The 15,611-nt window shown below is 37.5% G+C and overlaps 1 protein-coding gene across 1 annotated transcript in view; it reads right to left on the bottom strand.

Moving 5' to 3' along the window:
• Nucleotides 1-12,991, bottom strand: part of LOC6544253 (cytochrome P450 307a1) — a 50,454-nt gene extending 37,463 nt beyond the window's left edge. Inside the window, exon 1 of the mRNA XM_001973784.3 lies at nucleotides 12,530-12,991. Within this exon, the coding sequence (XP_001973820.2) occupies nucleotides 12,530-12,938 (409 nt within the window). The 5' untranslated portion in view covers nucleotides 12,939-12,991. The remainder of the gene's footprint in view (nucleotides 1-12,529) is intronic.
• Nucleotides 12,992-15,611: the final 2,620 nt, after the last annotated feature.

Genomic DNA, 15,611 nt, shown 5'->3' with positions numbered 1-15,611 from the left:
CTATCTCTATCTAACTTTGTTGTAGTAATTTAGTAAATTCATCTATTATCACGATCGCGTATTTCTTTTGGTCATTTTCCCTTGTTTTTTGGAATCGTATATTATTCAATTTGTATTTTTCAGATGACAGCTTAAAAGTCGAACTACAAATTTACAAACATATTTAGACATTTTCTCAATCCAAAAATACTCGTTCTTTTTTCAAGGCAAGGTCTTCAATGCCTTCATGCACATTATTCACAGCAGACCACCTAAACGACTTTGGTACAACGAGTTATCCCGTTTCTTTGGATTTTTCGATATAATATTCCTGATAGCAATTCGTATGTTTTTAGCTAAGTTCGTTATCACGCAACTTAGAAAAAATATACAAATTTAAGCTGGGCCTTTAAGTCATATCACCGCTGACATCGAAGATTGTGTAAGTAATGCTGACCACAACTGTATTTTGAAATAAAAACAACATAAAATTTAAAATAAATAATATATTTTTTAAAAGTGTGGGCATTAGAGTGGGCGTGGCAAACAGTTTCTATAGAAATTTACAAAATATATAAAAAAGTAAAAAATATCACAACATATTTTAAACGTGTGGGCGTGACAGTTTGGGGCAGTTTTTGGGCGTTGGAGTGGGCGTGGCAAAAGTTTTTTGGCAAATATATAAAAAATTACAAGATATATAAAAAAGTGATAAAATATCGCCGTGTGGGCGTGACAGTTTTGGGCAGTTTGTGGGCGTGCCAAAAAGTGTCTTGGCAAATCTAAATAATATATATCACAAAACTTTTAAAAACTGTGGCCGTAACCCGGTTTTTATAGTGCCAGAATTATGTGGCTGTGAATTTCATGTTGTAATATTGCTATCGTGACCAAGTCGCAATGTACTTCGGAACTATTGTATCGTCGAGTGATGACTCCTTGCCGGGGAAGTTGATGGCGTGTCGTATATTATTTTGAAAAAAAGGAATGTGCGTTTTAACCTCCTTCAGAATAATTTGGTTCTGGAAGCAATTTGCGGCCTTCTCCGTTGTTTCTTTGGTATGAAATCTAGCTGTGAATCGTCGCTATGCACAATTCTGCGTCCTGCAGCCAGGCTTATAGGTTACTCTCGCACCGGTTTCCTCAATGCGTTCCGTCCACCTTTTAATTTTCGCGTTGGGGCTAGAATCCGATACCGCGGGAACGACAATGACTGATAGTCGGTGAAAATAGTTATATCTCTGACCGCTTTCGCGTAACGGTTCATAACACATCAATGCACTAAAATATATTATTGTTAGGTATTAGTTGCAGACTTAAAAGGGGATAGGCATTGGTTCCCACTTACATATTTTGCACAATGTATGTGTTTTCACTACACTTATTTCCCTAAATTTTTAAACTAGCCCCGTCGGTGGTCGCGGCTGAGAGGAAATGTTCCACTGGGCTGAGAGGCCGCACAGAAAGTCACTTGCATCCAGAAATATCCGTATCCGTCAAACTGCTACTCCGCAGAGAGAAAGGTTGAGCGCCGGGTGGCATTATCACTGTTATTAGTTTATATTTATGGTAAGAGGGAACTACCGAGTTTTAAAAGCGAAAAAGCAACCGATGAAAAACTTTTTGTCTGAGTTGGGATTTAATTAAATTTGTAATTCGCTTATAATATTAGTTTGGCAAATATCTCCCTTCCGCCTTTTTGTCCTTTGAATTTCGCGGCAATGTACAAAGCGCTACAGATACAATACAAGCGCTGGCAATACTATACATAATTTGAAAGGTCTTGACATAACCTACAAAACGACGCTATGCATGGTTAGTTTGGATATTGCGTTCAACAGGTTTAGACGTGTAAACCTGGAGTTCAGTAACGCCGAAATTCGCGCTATTTTAAAGTTTTCCTTCGTTAAAGGCAAATCCGCTAGAGAAACGTTCCGTGAGATTAATGGTGTTTTGGGGGATGGTACTCTATCACTTCGAACCGCGGAGGAATGGTTTCGACGATTCAGAGCCGGTGAAAACGACGCCATGGATAAGCCAGCCGGCGGAAGACCTGTGACGACAAATACCGATCAAATCATGGAATACATCGAGTTAGACCGGCATGTGGCATCTCGTGACATCGTCCAGGTGATGGGAGTTAGTCACCAATCCATTTTAAACCATCTGCAGAAGGCTGGATACAAAAAAAAGCTTGATGTTTGGGTGCCGCATGATTTGACGCAAAAAAACCTTCTGGACCGAATCAACGCCTGCAATATCAAGCGAAAACGGTCGTGGTCGAAGGCCGGTGAATCGTCCCAAACAGTCGCCAAGCCGGGATTGACGGCCAGGAAGGTTTTGCTGTGTGTTTGGTGGGATTGGAAGGGAATCATCCACTATGAGCTGCTCCCATATGGTCAGACGCTTAATTCTACCATCTACTGCGAACAACTGGACCGCTTGAAGCAGGCGATCGACCAGAAGCGTCCAGAATTGGCCAACAGGAAGGGTGTAGTGTTCCACCAGGACAACGCCAGACCACACACTTCGTTGATGACTCGTCAGAAGCTACGAGAGCTCGGATGGGAGGTTTTATCGCATCCACCATATAGCCCGGACATAGCGCCAAGTGATTACCACCTGTTCCTGTCCATGGCGAATGCCTTTGGTGGTGTAAAGTTGAACTCAAAAGAGGCTTGTGAAAAGTGGCTGTCCGAGTACTTCGCAAATAAGGAGGGGGGCTTCTACGAGGGAGGTATTATGAAGTTGCCGTATAGACTTTTTATAAAGCATTGAATAAAGAGCAAAAAAGCGGAAGGGAGACTATATCAACTATTTTTTCGCGTACGCCATCTGATGTTAGTTGCGATCCCCCAAGAATATTGAGAATATATTGATGAAAAAACTCAAGACGCAAATTACGCTCTAAAAAACAAAAACTTATTCGAAATCTAGCTACATATAAAATAATCGTCTCATTCCTTTAAAATAACTCATAAAAGAGCTTGTTAGCTTAACATAAGTACTTGGAAGAAATATATAATTGATTTTGTATATTTAGTTCCCATGCCTGATATGAACGTTTTAATTTAACCATTCCTTAATATAAAAAATTCAAAAATTGACGGATATTAATTTTTTTTCTAATTTCGGTAGTGAACCAATTGTGTCTACTGTCCATTTGTCGGAATCACAGGTTGGAATATCTGTTGTTAACGATGAAGTCTTTTTATGTTTCATTACTTTTATATTTTTGGCATGTTTCACCTATTCGAGTACATCTCCGTAATATTTTGAGTCATACCTTTCCAGAAATAATGTCTTTTGACCTTGGCCAAGGTTTTTGTAATGCCTGGATCGTTGTTGAATGACGACAGCATAGCTGTTCTATCTATTGTATTTTCTATTTGGGTCCCCGGGCTGAGTAGCGGTAGTCTTAAAGTTTTTAAATGTTTAATTGCCCATTTTTGTATATTATCTTCAGAAATATTTTTATATTTTATTTAATTAAATTAAAATGTTTTGTTTACTGGCTTTCGAAGCCCTTCACCTAAATAATTTTTCTATTTCTCCGCAGTATTTTTATATACATTGTTGTATTGCTGGGATTTGTAAAATATTTGATGATATTTTTTCAGATCCTTTATTGTTATTCTTCACAGTGCATTTGCCACGAAGTTTATACTCCTCTATATCAAGTTTCATGTGCGTTATTTTTTATACCTGTTACTTGTGAAGTAAAGGGTTATATTCGAGTCGTTGAAAGGTATTTAATAGGTAGAAGAAAGCGAGCCTAAAAAGTATATATACATAGATTCTTGATAGAGGATCACTTGCAGAGTCGACCTAGCCAGGTCCGTCTAGCTATCCGTATGAACGCTATAATCGCGGAAACAATAAAAGCTAGAAAGTTGAGACTAAGCTTGATTCTAGTAAAAACCACGCAGTGCAAGTGATTTTTAATCTTTTAAAAAAAGTTAGATCCTTTTACGTTTTTATTAGTCTGGTAAATTTATATCGAATTGTCAAAACTTTTCACACCCTCACTCTAACACCCACAAGCCGCCCAAAACTGCCACGCTCACACTTTTGAAAAATGTGCTATTTCTAAATTTTTGTTATATCTTATAAATTTCTATAGATTTGCCCCGCCCGCTCTAACGCCCACAAACCGTTCAAAACTGTCACGCATACACATTTAAAAATTTTTTAATTTTTTTAGAATGTATTATTTTTTTTCTTAATTTTTACCGATATTTCAGAAAATGTTGAAATTTCTCGTTTGCACTTTTACTGGCACATCCATTTTTTTAATTGTTTCTACTACGTACTAGTTTGAAAGTGGTTTATATTTTAAAATTGTAATATTGACTCGGTAGAGCGTTGCATCTCCAGCATCGTACTTGCTTACAAAAAGGACTTTACCTCGCCACTGCCCCATGGACACGCAGTGCATCTACATGGTCTGGAGTTCCCATTCGGAAGACACCACCCCGACGCTTATTGGATGGTAGAAATGAAAGAAATGAAGTAGTTGGTAATCAAAGAGAAAAAATAATTATATTAACCGTTTTCAATAGACTGTCAGAAGATTGGTCAATATTTTGTACAACCTTTATCTATAAATAATTCGATTTAGATTAAGAACGCGTTTGAAGGTTGCTGCCAAGGTTAAGATGACAGCATTGTTAATTAACCGACAAAATGTATAACATGTTATGATCCTGTTAAGTAAGCCCTCTTTATAGGAGGGGTGCATCTTGTTCCTTAAGTCAGACTAGTAGCAATAAAAAAAAATTTAGATAATCAATTAACGAGGGTCGAAAAGCCAGTCCAACGGCCACAATAGCTCACAATACTCCATTTATATGCTGTACCTCGATATCGCTAGCGTATTCCAGGCCCCATTGAAGCTCTAAGTCGGAATGAAAGGAGGATAACAGAAGGACTCATGTCATTGAAAGGCCGTTCGTCATTCGAAGGAAGACCAGGACCTGAAGAAAGACCATCCCTTTGAAACCAGTCCAAAGAGAATACCAAGATGGGCGGCAAGGAGTCAAAAGTCTCCGTTGAGGTGATATAAAATATGGACGAAATCTTAGGCGGGAGCCGCACTCCTGATTAAATAATCGAAATGTACATCAGGTCTGTACAGCTGCGTCGGGATCATCAGCATTTTTTAGAAAATAACGTGTCGACCACCCAAATGGGGAAAGCATTATTTAGTGCAGGAAAATTAAATTCAAAACGTGGTTTGATTGTGCTCCCCCTCAAAAAATATAACTATACATAAATATATGTTAAACATAAATAAATAAAAAAAATAGCAACAGCAACAACATCAACCCTATGTTCAATACCAACAGCGGTCTACATATCTGCCGAGCCAGCAACAACCAAAACAAGTGCACTCACCCGACACTTAAAAGCAAAAACGGGCACGATTAAACCAGAACGAAAAACTGTGTCATAAAGGGCTCGATCGAGACATCCAAATAAAGATGTCTCCACCAGAGCGTATTGATGCTTCACCTACATTCACACACTCTGATCAGATGGGCTAACCAAGGTACCGCTAATCAAATCGAAGTCCAAAGTTGCTTCCAACCAAAATTGCAAAAATTTGCCGAAATCCCATCTGATGAGTAGTAATGAGTATGAGTATAACAGACCATCAACCCAGCATCGTCTTGAACATAGAAGACTGGACTATTCCAGCCAAAAATTCGGTTAGCGGATCCTGCCTTCAACAAGCCTCAGCGAATCGATTTGCTGATTGGAGCAAGCATGTTCTATGATTTGTTATGCGTCGGACAGATCAAGCTCGTTTCTGGACTGCCAATTCTTCAAAAAACTCGCCTTGGTTGGGTGGACAACGCCATTTTAATACCTTTACGTTGACTGCCAATTGTGTCTTGGATAATCAAAGTGATGATAGTCTGGATGAGGTTGTTCGCCAGTTCTGGGTGTTAGAGAGCTGCAATGAGGCAGTTTGCGCAAAAACCAAGGAAGAGCTTGCGAGATTGCGAGAGGCATTTTGTTGATACTTACACCCGATTACCTACAGGTGAATACTCTGTGTATTTGCCATTTAAATCCAAGTTCGCAAATTTAGGCAAGTCCTACGCGCAACCTCACCGTAGATTTTTAAATCTGGAGCGCAAGCTAGAGTGGCAGCCTCGCCTCAGATAACAATATTCGGCCTTTACTTATTACATGTCTCTGGTTAACTCTGCGGATATTTCCTTGTGCAGTTATTTTCTGCCGCATCATTGTGCTTTGAACGAGGCGCTCCTCTTAATGAGGCGCTCCTAGCAGGACCTGTTATACAACTTAACTTTTTGACATTTTAATGAAATTTCGATCATATGCATAATATGTACATATATATGCTCTCACTGGAGACATATGCAAAATGTATCGGTGTGTCCGTATGATGGCTCCACATAATTATTACCAATGCATCTTGTGGAGAGACTCTCCTAAGAAGGAGTTCTAGTTGGACACAGTCACTTATGGAACCAAGCCAGTTTCCTTATTGTCAATGCGGGCAATGCACCAGCTTTACTTATCCCATTGGATCGGCTGTTTTACTTGATGAGATGCTTTATACGTAGATGATTAAATTTTAGGTGGCAACTCAATTTCTGAGGTTATAAACAAAATGCAACAAACTTCAAAGATTATGGCCTGTGCCAACTTTAAACTCCGCAAATGATGTTCTAGTCATTTAGCTGTTCTAGAAGGCGTTGCTGAAAAGGAGAAGGAGCAGTTTCTGCAGTTTGATGACGGGAGCGACATAACCATTGGTCTAGAATGGAATTCATCTACGGATAATTTATTATTTTCGTTCTTGTCTTTGCCTCTAGTAAGAGCTCTATCTTATCGACTATTGCTCATATTTACGACCCTCTTGGACTTATCGGACCTGCAGTTGCTAAATGCAAGATTTTCTTGCAGCAATTGTGGAAGGCTAATCTGAACTGGGAGGAAAGTCTTCTTTTAGAGTTGCAATCGATCTGGATGGACATCAGCAGCAATTTTGTGAATGCAAGCGTTTAACCTTTCCCAGATTAGTACCAGACCCAAAGGGTCCCCTAGAAGTTTATGGATTCTGTGATCCAGCATGGAAGCGTACGGAGCTTCCGTGTACATTGTTTCTAAGTCCTAGGAGGCATTTAGTTATATACTGTGCTCGAAATCTAGAGTAACACCCTTAAAAAGATTGACGGTACCGAAGCTGGAGCTTTCGAGGTCTTATTGTTTCAACTTATAAATTCCGTAAGGCAGATTGGATGCTTCGATGGGAAATATTTCTGCTGGTGTGATTCGTCAGTGGCTTTGCCTTTGATCAGGGTGGAACCTTCTAATTTTAATGTATTCATCGCCAAGCAAGTGGCCTCTATTTAGGAGCTAACAGGCGGCATGAAATGGCATTATGTACAGACCGATATTAACCCTGCTGATATTCTTTCTAGATAGATTTGGTTTTATGGTCCGCCCTTTCTTACACAAGGTTCAAAATACTGGCCGGCCTGATGTGTTATTAAACGACCATTAATTGAGTTCCAAAAGAGCGTGCTACCAAGTAAATCCTTATATTTGGATATTACTATCAATTGCAAGTTTATCAATTTATTCCCAGCAATGCTAGGAATATTTGAATACGTCTTCAAATTTATTTCCCGTAATCGCCATCCTGGGCTTTGGGTTTCCGATATTTTGCACGAAACTAAAATTATTATACGTCTCGTCCAGCGTACGCATATGTGGGACGATTCCCTTACAGTCTAAAGGAATTTTCAAAAACTCAAGCTCTATTGCGTCGCTAACTCTGTCTATTATTCGGAGCTTTCATGAGCGACAGCTGTACGCAATTGTTATTAACCAATTTTGTATGGCTGACAATATCGATTGGCGCACCCGATCACCACATTTTGGGGGATCGTGGGAAGCAGAAGTTAAGACGGCGAAGCATCATCTGTATCGCTACATCTGTATTTCTGCAATCGTTAATTCTCGGTCTTGATGTTTTGAATTCCGCACACTATCTTCTTTGCGGATTTGCTGAGACTCTTGTGGAGCCTGACTCAACTGCTCTGAACTTCAATCGTTTAGACGGATGGCTGAAAGTAACACACCTTCAGCAGATGTTTTGGGCTCGTCGGCGTAAGGATAATCTAACCCTGCTTCACCTGCGCTCCGAATTGCGATCAACAAGTCGACCTCTTTGCATAGATGATTTGGTGCTTGTCAACCGAGAATCTTTCTCCAATGAGTTGGCCACTTGCTCGAGTAGTCGGTCTTACTCCAAAGTGTGACGTACCTCGAGTGGCTGAGTTAAGGACGGCATCCGGCATCCGGCATCATTTGTAGGAACGGTCAGGAAGTTGTGTCTGCTGGTCAACCGAGAATGCTATTAGATGATTCTGTTGAAAGCGCGTATTCCAACGGGGGGTGAATGTCGAGAGCATCCAACTCCTTATGATTTCTTAACAACAAAATTGAATTCCGTAGATACTTAAGACTAAACAATGTTATTTCTATGCCTATAATAATGTAAGGCCGTAGCCGCAGCTTGAACACAGCCCTCTCTCAGTTTTTCATCGCAATGCTTATCAGCCTGCAGCGGCAGTCTTTTTTTTTTTTTTTTTTTTTGGCTCTCACTCTTCGTTTCTTGATCGCCAAGCATTGTTATCGGCGAACTTTTTCACAGCCAAATTCCTTTGTTGTTGTCGCCGATATTCTAAGCGCAAATTCACTAAATAATATTTATAACGTTGCACAAATTAGGGCTGAGTTTTTAATTGGAAAATTAAGCTGCCAAAAAGCTGGCAGCGCAAACTACGTTGGCAACGAAAATATTTATTTTTAAGAATAGGCAAACGACAAACATTTTTTTTAATGGGTGAGCAAACGTTTTTTATTGAAAATATTTAGTTTTAGGTGGGCAAAAGAAAATATTTATTTTTAAGGGTAGGCAAACGCCAAAAACTATTTTTAATGAGTGGGCAAACGTTTTGTAATAAAAATATTTTGGTTTAAGAGGTGGGCAAATTTATTTATACACGACTTAAAAAGTCGACCGGACAGTTGGACAGGATATAGATAAAACTTATCAAGGCTAGAGCTACAGGTGGCAAAAATTCAGCTATTCGCTAAAAGTCATGATGTCGCCATTGAAATATCAGAATTTGGAAAGATTCGAGAAGATAGCTGAATTGGATTTTCTCTGATCACAGACAGTGTTTTTGTGGCAATAAAATTGTGGTAACTGTTTGTGGCATACACGATATCAGAAACAAAGGAAAGTGAGTGGCACTCGTTCCCTACACATCTAATCCATCTAATCAAGGGGTTTGATTCTTTTGTGGGAAGTAGTCAAAAGAAAATGGAAGAAATTGAAAGAAAAGTGGTCAAAGGCCTAAGCTGAAAAGGCGGTATGCATGTTAGCGTGGCTTCAAATATACAAGGAAGAAAAAAAAGACCGGCACGCAAATTTATATACAAATTTATTCCTGTTTGGTAGTGCAAGGCAAGTTAGACAACGCATCTATTCATACGCTGGACGACTTGATAGTGTCGTACTATCATCATCCGATATATCATCAAGCGTTCCAAGACAACCTGTTTGTATTGCAAGAATAGGAATGTAATTTCAGTACCTTTTTAAGGGAGAATTACTAAAAAACAGTTTAACAGTTTAAAACAGTTTTATAACCAAACTTTTATATACAAGGGACTCAATTATTTTTGACGTCTATCAGAAGGCGTTCTCAAAAACGATAGGTAGCATTTACTTGTCTAACCGTCGAGCCATACACCTTGCAGAGGACTTACTAATACGACTAATACTGGCTTGCAACCTAGTTGGAAAAATTTTTATTATTTCACGTTTTTATCAATCGTGTCATTGTGGAGACCATCGAAGTCCTTTAAAAATTTGGTAGGCATCCAACCCTTGTGTTACAGAGAATTGTCATGTTGCAAGATTCAGTCATTGGATGAAATTACATATATATACCGACTGTTTTAAAGTGCCACTGAAACAACCCCAAAACATTACGGAGCCACTTCCAAATCTGTAATGTGGTCACACCTCTTCTATGTATATGTATACAAGTATATTATACATGTATATAAATAAATTTATACTAATAGATCTATTACAAAAACCATTTAGGGTAACTTTTTAACGATTTGCCCAGCTCACATCAAATGGTTGTTACATACAAATTTCTAATTAGAACAGGGCAAGAAATATACCAATTTGTTATAGTTGGTTCCAAAGTAAATTTCATAAAAAAAGACATGACTGAAGACATTTTAACTGCTAGAAGGAACGCGGAAAGAGTCATTAAGACCATAATTGGACTTCCACACTGGCAGAGGCAAACGCCGATGTCGTCGAATGGGCCTGCAAAGCACATACCAATACCATTAACTAATTTGTGCAAGAAAATAACACCATGATAAGTCCGACGGTTGATCAGGATGGCCATATCAAACAAGCGGAGTCTGGCAATATAAGATGGCTACTGATGCCCAGCATTCCTCTTAAAACCTCTAGAACTTTTATTGAACGGATTTTAACATATTTTGGTAGGTTATAGTTTGGGATGACCAAATACACGAATAGTAAGATACAATCGATGGACAAACAAGAGAAAAACTACTTGTTTGTATAAGGATCATCAAACTATAGTCATTGAATCAAATAAAACATCTTAAACGTGACCGGTAAAACAGCGTTAAAGGATATGCTTCTCCATAGAATACGAATACAAAGATTACGATAACAAGACATAACGTTAGACAAAGGGTCTGTTTCATAGTTAAGATCGAAATAAAGGTGAGAAAAAAAGTCAGTTAATGACATTGGCATGTACAATTAAACATAGCTTGCGAAAAATTTAACTGATGCAGAATTAACAATTTGAGGTGGGTGATAAATGATGAACAAGCCAAATAATAGTGGTCCTAAATGGCCTGAGGCACACCAGGGGTTACTTTAATTGTTTTCAAAATATATAATTAATTGTTTTCGAAATGAATTTATTATATTAGTGTTAGAAAGCTAAAAGCATTTTGTCCGCGTCTGTAAGCTGCCTAATGCTGTTACGACCACACCTTTGCATGTTTTTCCTTTTATCAGTTGTCTTGCCGATATGCGTGTCTTGACAATTTATATCGATATGCCTAAAGAATTTTAAAATTACTCTCTCGCACTCCCATCTGAATACGGGTATCTGCTAAAAGAGGAAATCGACAACAGTGTTGTTATACCCGTTACTCGTAGGGTAAAATTGTGTACTAGATTCGTTGATAAATAACAGGTAGAAGGAAGCGTTTCTGACCATATATATATTCCATATACCATATATTCATGATCAGCATCAATAGCCGAGTCGATCCGGCCAATACAAAATTGAGATTAAGAATGCAGATTCCAGAGACGCCCACATTTTTGCCTTTTGTATTACTTTTGTAAATTTTATTGATTTTGCCAATTTCTATTGGTTCCAAGAAACACATGCCCCTTCTATCGCGTACAAACTGCTCAAAACTATCACGCTCAGGTACATTTTATTATCTTATCAGAAAAATTTTGAAATTTCTTGTTCACACTTCCATAGCTGAGTACCAGGCATCTGTCAGTCGCGGGGAACTCGACTGCAACGTTTTCTCTTGTTTTCCTAGTTTTGTAGAAAAAAACTTACTACTTAACTATTACCGAACTTTAGGGATATCGGGGCCTATTGGAGTATACAGATTTTAGAGCCAATAAACTTGCTGCCCGATCCAAACTTTAAAAACAATGTTTCTATGCTATAGTATGCCAAAAACATTGCGGTACCCTTAGCTTAGTAAAGAGTATCACGTAGTCGAGTGATTGACTATAGCTTTTTGCTACGCCCACTCTAACGCCCACAAAGCTGACACGCCCATACTTTTAAAAAATGTTTTGAATTTTTTCTATATTTTTGTTTGTTTTGTAAATTTCTAACGATTAGACAAAACACTTTTTGCCACGCCCACTGCAATGGGCGTATGTGTTTTGGGGGGTTTGTGGGCGTTAGAGTGGGCGTGGAAACATTTGGAAACAAACCTGCGTCTATGTCTCTGGAAGCTGCACACTTAATCTGAACATTCTTTTGTAGTGCTTGAGATCGAGGCGGTCATACGGACAGACGGACGGACAGACTGACATGACCAGATCGACTCGGCTATTGACCCTGATCAAGAATATGTATATGTACTTTATATGGTCGGAAACGTTTCCTTCCGCCTGTTACATACTTTTCAACGAATCTTTTACGAATCTTTAACTCTACGAGTAACGGGTATTGGTTGGTAAACATTTTTTGTAATTTTTCATAGTCTTTGGAATCAACACATTAGAACAAATTTTTTGTCTGGACGTGGAAATTTTAAAACACATTTTTTAACCATTTTGTAAACTTATTTAAACAATAATTGTTATTTGCCAAATGAAATACAACACATTTTATTGATTTAATGACAAAATGATTAAAAACTAAAATAGTAGTTTACTTTATAAACTTACAGTTGTTTCGATCCCCGCCAAAAAGCTTGTGATAGCGAAAAAAATCTGGACGTCCGCCAAAGTATTTCCCATTTTTGTTTAAGACTTCTTTTATTAACTCGACATTATTTACCACTAAACACCGAGTGTGCCCAAGAGTTATTGAGTAAATGTCGCCATATTTTTTGGTCAATGTGCCAAAACCGTAAAATGGGTTATTTTGAAATCGACCAAGTAAATTTATGTTTCCGATAATTGGCCAAGGATGTGGTCCTGGGGCCTGATTAAAACATCGATTTTTTTTTTCTTGGTATAAGAGTCCGATTTCTACAAATGCTTTTTGATTGCATTTGAAGAGTAAGAATACGTAAGAAATTAAAACAATGCCAATGGCAACAGCAAATATCACATAAGACACGGAAATCAGCATTTTCAGCCTTAGATTTATAATTAAAACAGAAGAAAATAGGCTACTGAATGTACCAAATAAATTGTCCCTAACTTACCCTTATATACGAAAACCCATTCTATGAAAAAAAATATAAAAGCTTATGCGCATAATTAAAATAAATACACACCATAGAATTTTATGGTGGTCTTAACACTTTAAGATGGTACCTAATTCATAAAGCTTAAAGCGAATATATTGCTAATTTATCGTAGATTAAATTGGTGTACTAGATTCGTTGAAAAATATGTAACAGGTAGAAGGAAACGTCTTCCACAGTACTTGGAATATGCGGGTACGGCCATTTTTAACGGTTTTATTATTAGTTATGGTTATGATTAGTTGACTTTGTATATACAGTGGCTCACAGCTTATTTCAACCACCGTCGATCTGAAACTTCAACGGTCTGTAAAAGCTGAACTAAAAATTGTATCAAAAAAATTTAAACGCAACATATTTCTTGTATGTTTCAAGATATTATTTTAAGAATTAATAATGAAAATGTACCTCAAATCAAAGCAACAGCTTATTTCAACCAGTTTGTAAAATTGGTATTTTTTCCTATGCTTAAAACTATACAAAATTTTTAAAAATTTTGTGTGACCTCCCTTTGTGTTAACAACCATTTTAAGGTCTTTTCGGCTCGAATACACTAATTTTAATTAGTAATTATTTTATCCCATTCCTCTACCAAAGCTACTTTAGGTCAGATTTATTGGAAATTTGGGGTTTCCGGATGTTTATATCCGAAATTGCCCACAAATTCTCTATAACAATCATGTCTGGCGACTGTTTTGTGGGTTTCATTACATGGGGGCAATTCCACACTAGCCTGTTTTGCACAATGCCCGACCTATGTTTTGGGTCATTGTGTTGATAAATGCGAAAATTTTCCCGTATGCCCAGTTTTTCCGCACTATCCAATAAATTTAACTTCAAAATATCGAGGTAACGCATTTTATTCATCGTTGAATCTATAAATTCGAGCATCCCAACTCCAGCTGCCGACATACAGGCCCAAACGATGACGCTGCCCCCGCCGTGCTTCACTGTGGCTTTTAAATGTTTGGCTTGCAGCTCTGTATTTGGCTTTCGCCACACATATAATGCTCCATCTGAGCCAAAAATATTGAACTTGGACTCATCAGCAAATATAACAGTGTTACAAATAGCGGAATCCTTGTTTAAATGCTCTTTAGCTAAGTTCAAACGGGCCTTCATGTTTTAGAATAACTCAGCGAAACCATTTCTGCAATTTTCCCCCGCGAATGTCCATTTTAAAACGTTTTAATACAAGATCTCGCTTTGGTAGAGGAGTGGGCTAAAATAATCCCAGAGCTCACCCAAAAATTAGTGTATTCGAACCGAAAAGACCTTAAAATGGTTGTTAACAACAAGGGAGGTCACAAAAAATTTTTTAAAATTTTTTATAGTTTTAAGCATAGGAAAAAATACCAATTTTACAAACTGGTTGAAATAAGCTGTTGCATTGATTTGAGGTACATTTTCATTATTAATTCTTAAAAAAATACTACAAAAATTGTTACCGTTGAAGTTTCAGATCGACGGTGGTTGAAATAAGCTGTGAGCCACTGTATACGGTATACAAGACCCTATAACCAGTTTGTATGATATTTCTAAACATTTCTCATCAAATGTTCCGACACCCCGTTATCTTTCGTGAAAATTGAGGACAGACTGAAGGTGCGGTGCATACCCTTGAATTTAATTTAGGCTATGACTGCTTCCTACAAAGAAATGTATTTCAGATTATCTGTGATCTGTACCCATTTACATTACGCTAGTATGCCCCATAAAATTAAATATTATATATACGTCGGAAACGTTACCTTCTTCCTTTTACATACTTTCAAAGGAATCTAATATATTCTTTTACTCTACGAGTAACGGGTATTATGAATTTGACGATCACTACTAACGCTGTGATGGACCCCGAAATTCATTTAACATTTTAGTGGGTGGGGAAAACTGGATGATCTACAAAACCGATGAAATCATCAAGAAGACCAATCCATGACTTTAGCTAAGGCTTTAAAAGGATTGATGGTGGAATAGGATAAGAAAATGCCTAATCACCAAAAAAATGTCCTACTTGCGGTGAAAATTTTCAGGCATCCAGAAAACGTCAACCATGTTGACAGAAATTTATAAAAAATGCAAATAGCTTATTGCTTTAATCTAAGAGGACATTTCCTGAGAAATCATATAGAATTGATAGTACATTTAAAAGAGTTTTATCAGCAATGTCAAAACAATATAATTAAAATTTTAAATATGATAGCTTACAGAGCTATTAAATTGAATTTATGGTAAATACAGTTACAGTGGAATCAATGAAGCACTGTAAAACTGTTAATAAATCGGTATACATAAATAAAAACATTATTGATTAGATAAATTCGGCTATAGATTGCTTACATAACTATTTTGAAACTACAATAGTAAAACTGGAAAACATTCCTGCCGGCGGATATATAAAAGCTCATAAAAAAATTAAAGACTTATATGCTCTTATAGACGTGCGGAATACTAACGTATTTTTTTTAAGTAGCTCATAATAGCATTTATAGCATTTTTACAATCCCGCAGCAAAGTAAATATTCGAGAAAAAGAATGACACAACCTCAAAGTTA

Source organism: Drosophila erecta, unplaced genomic scaffold, assembly GCF_003286155.1.
Source record: "Drosophila erecta strain 14021-0224.00,06,07 unplaced genomic scaffold, DereRS2 tig00000021-arrow-pilon, whole genome shotgun sequence".
Lineage (NCBI taxonomy): Eukaryota > Metazoa > Arthropoda > Insecta > Diptera > Drosophilidae > Drosophila > Drosophila erecta.
Note: the sequence above shows the minus strand (reverse complement) of the source record. Positions and strands in the feature narration are given on the sequence as shown.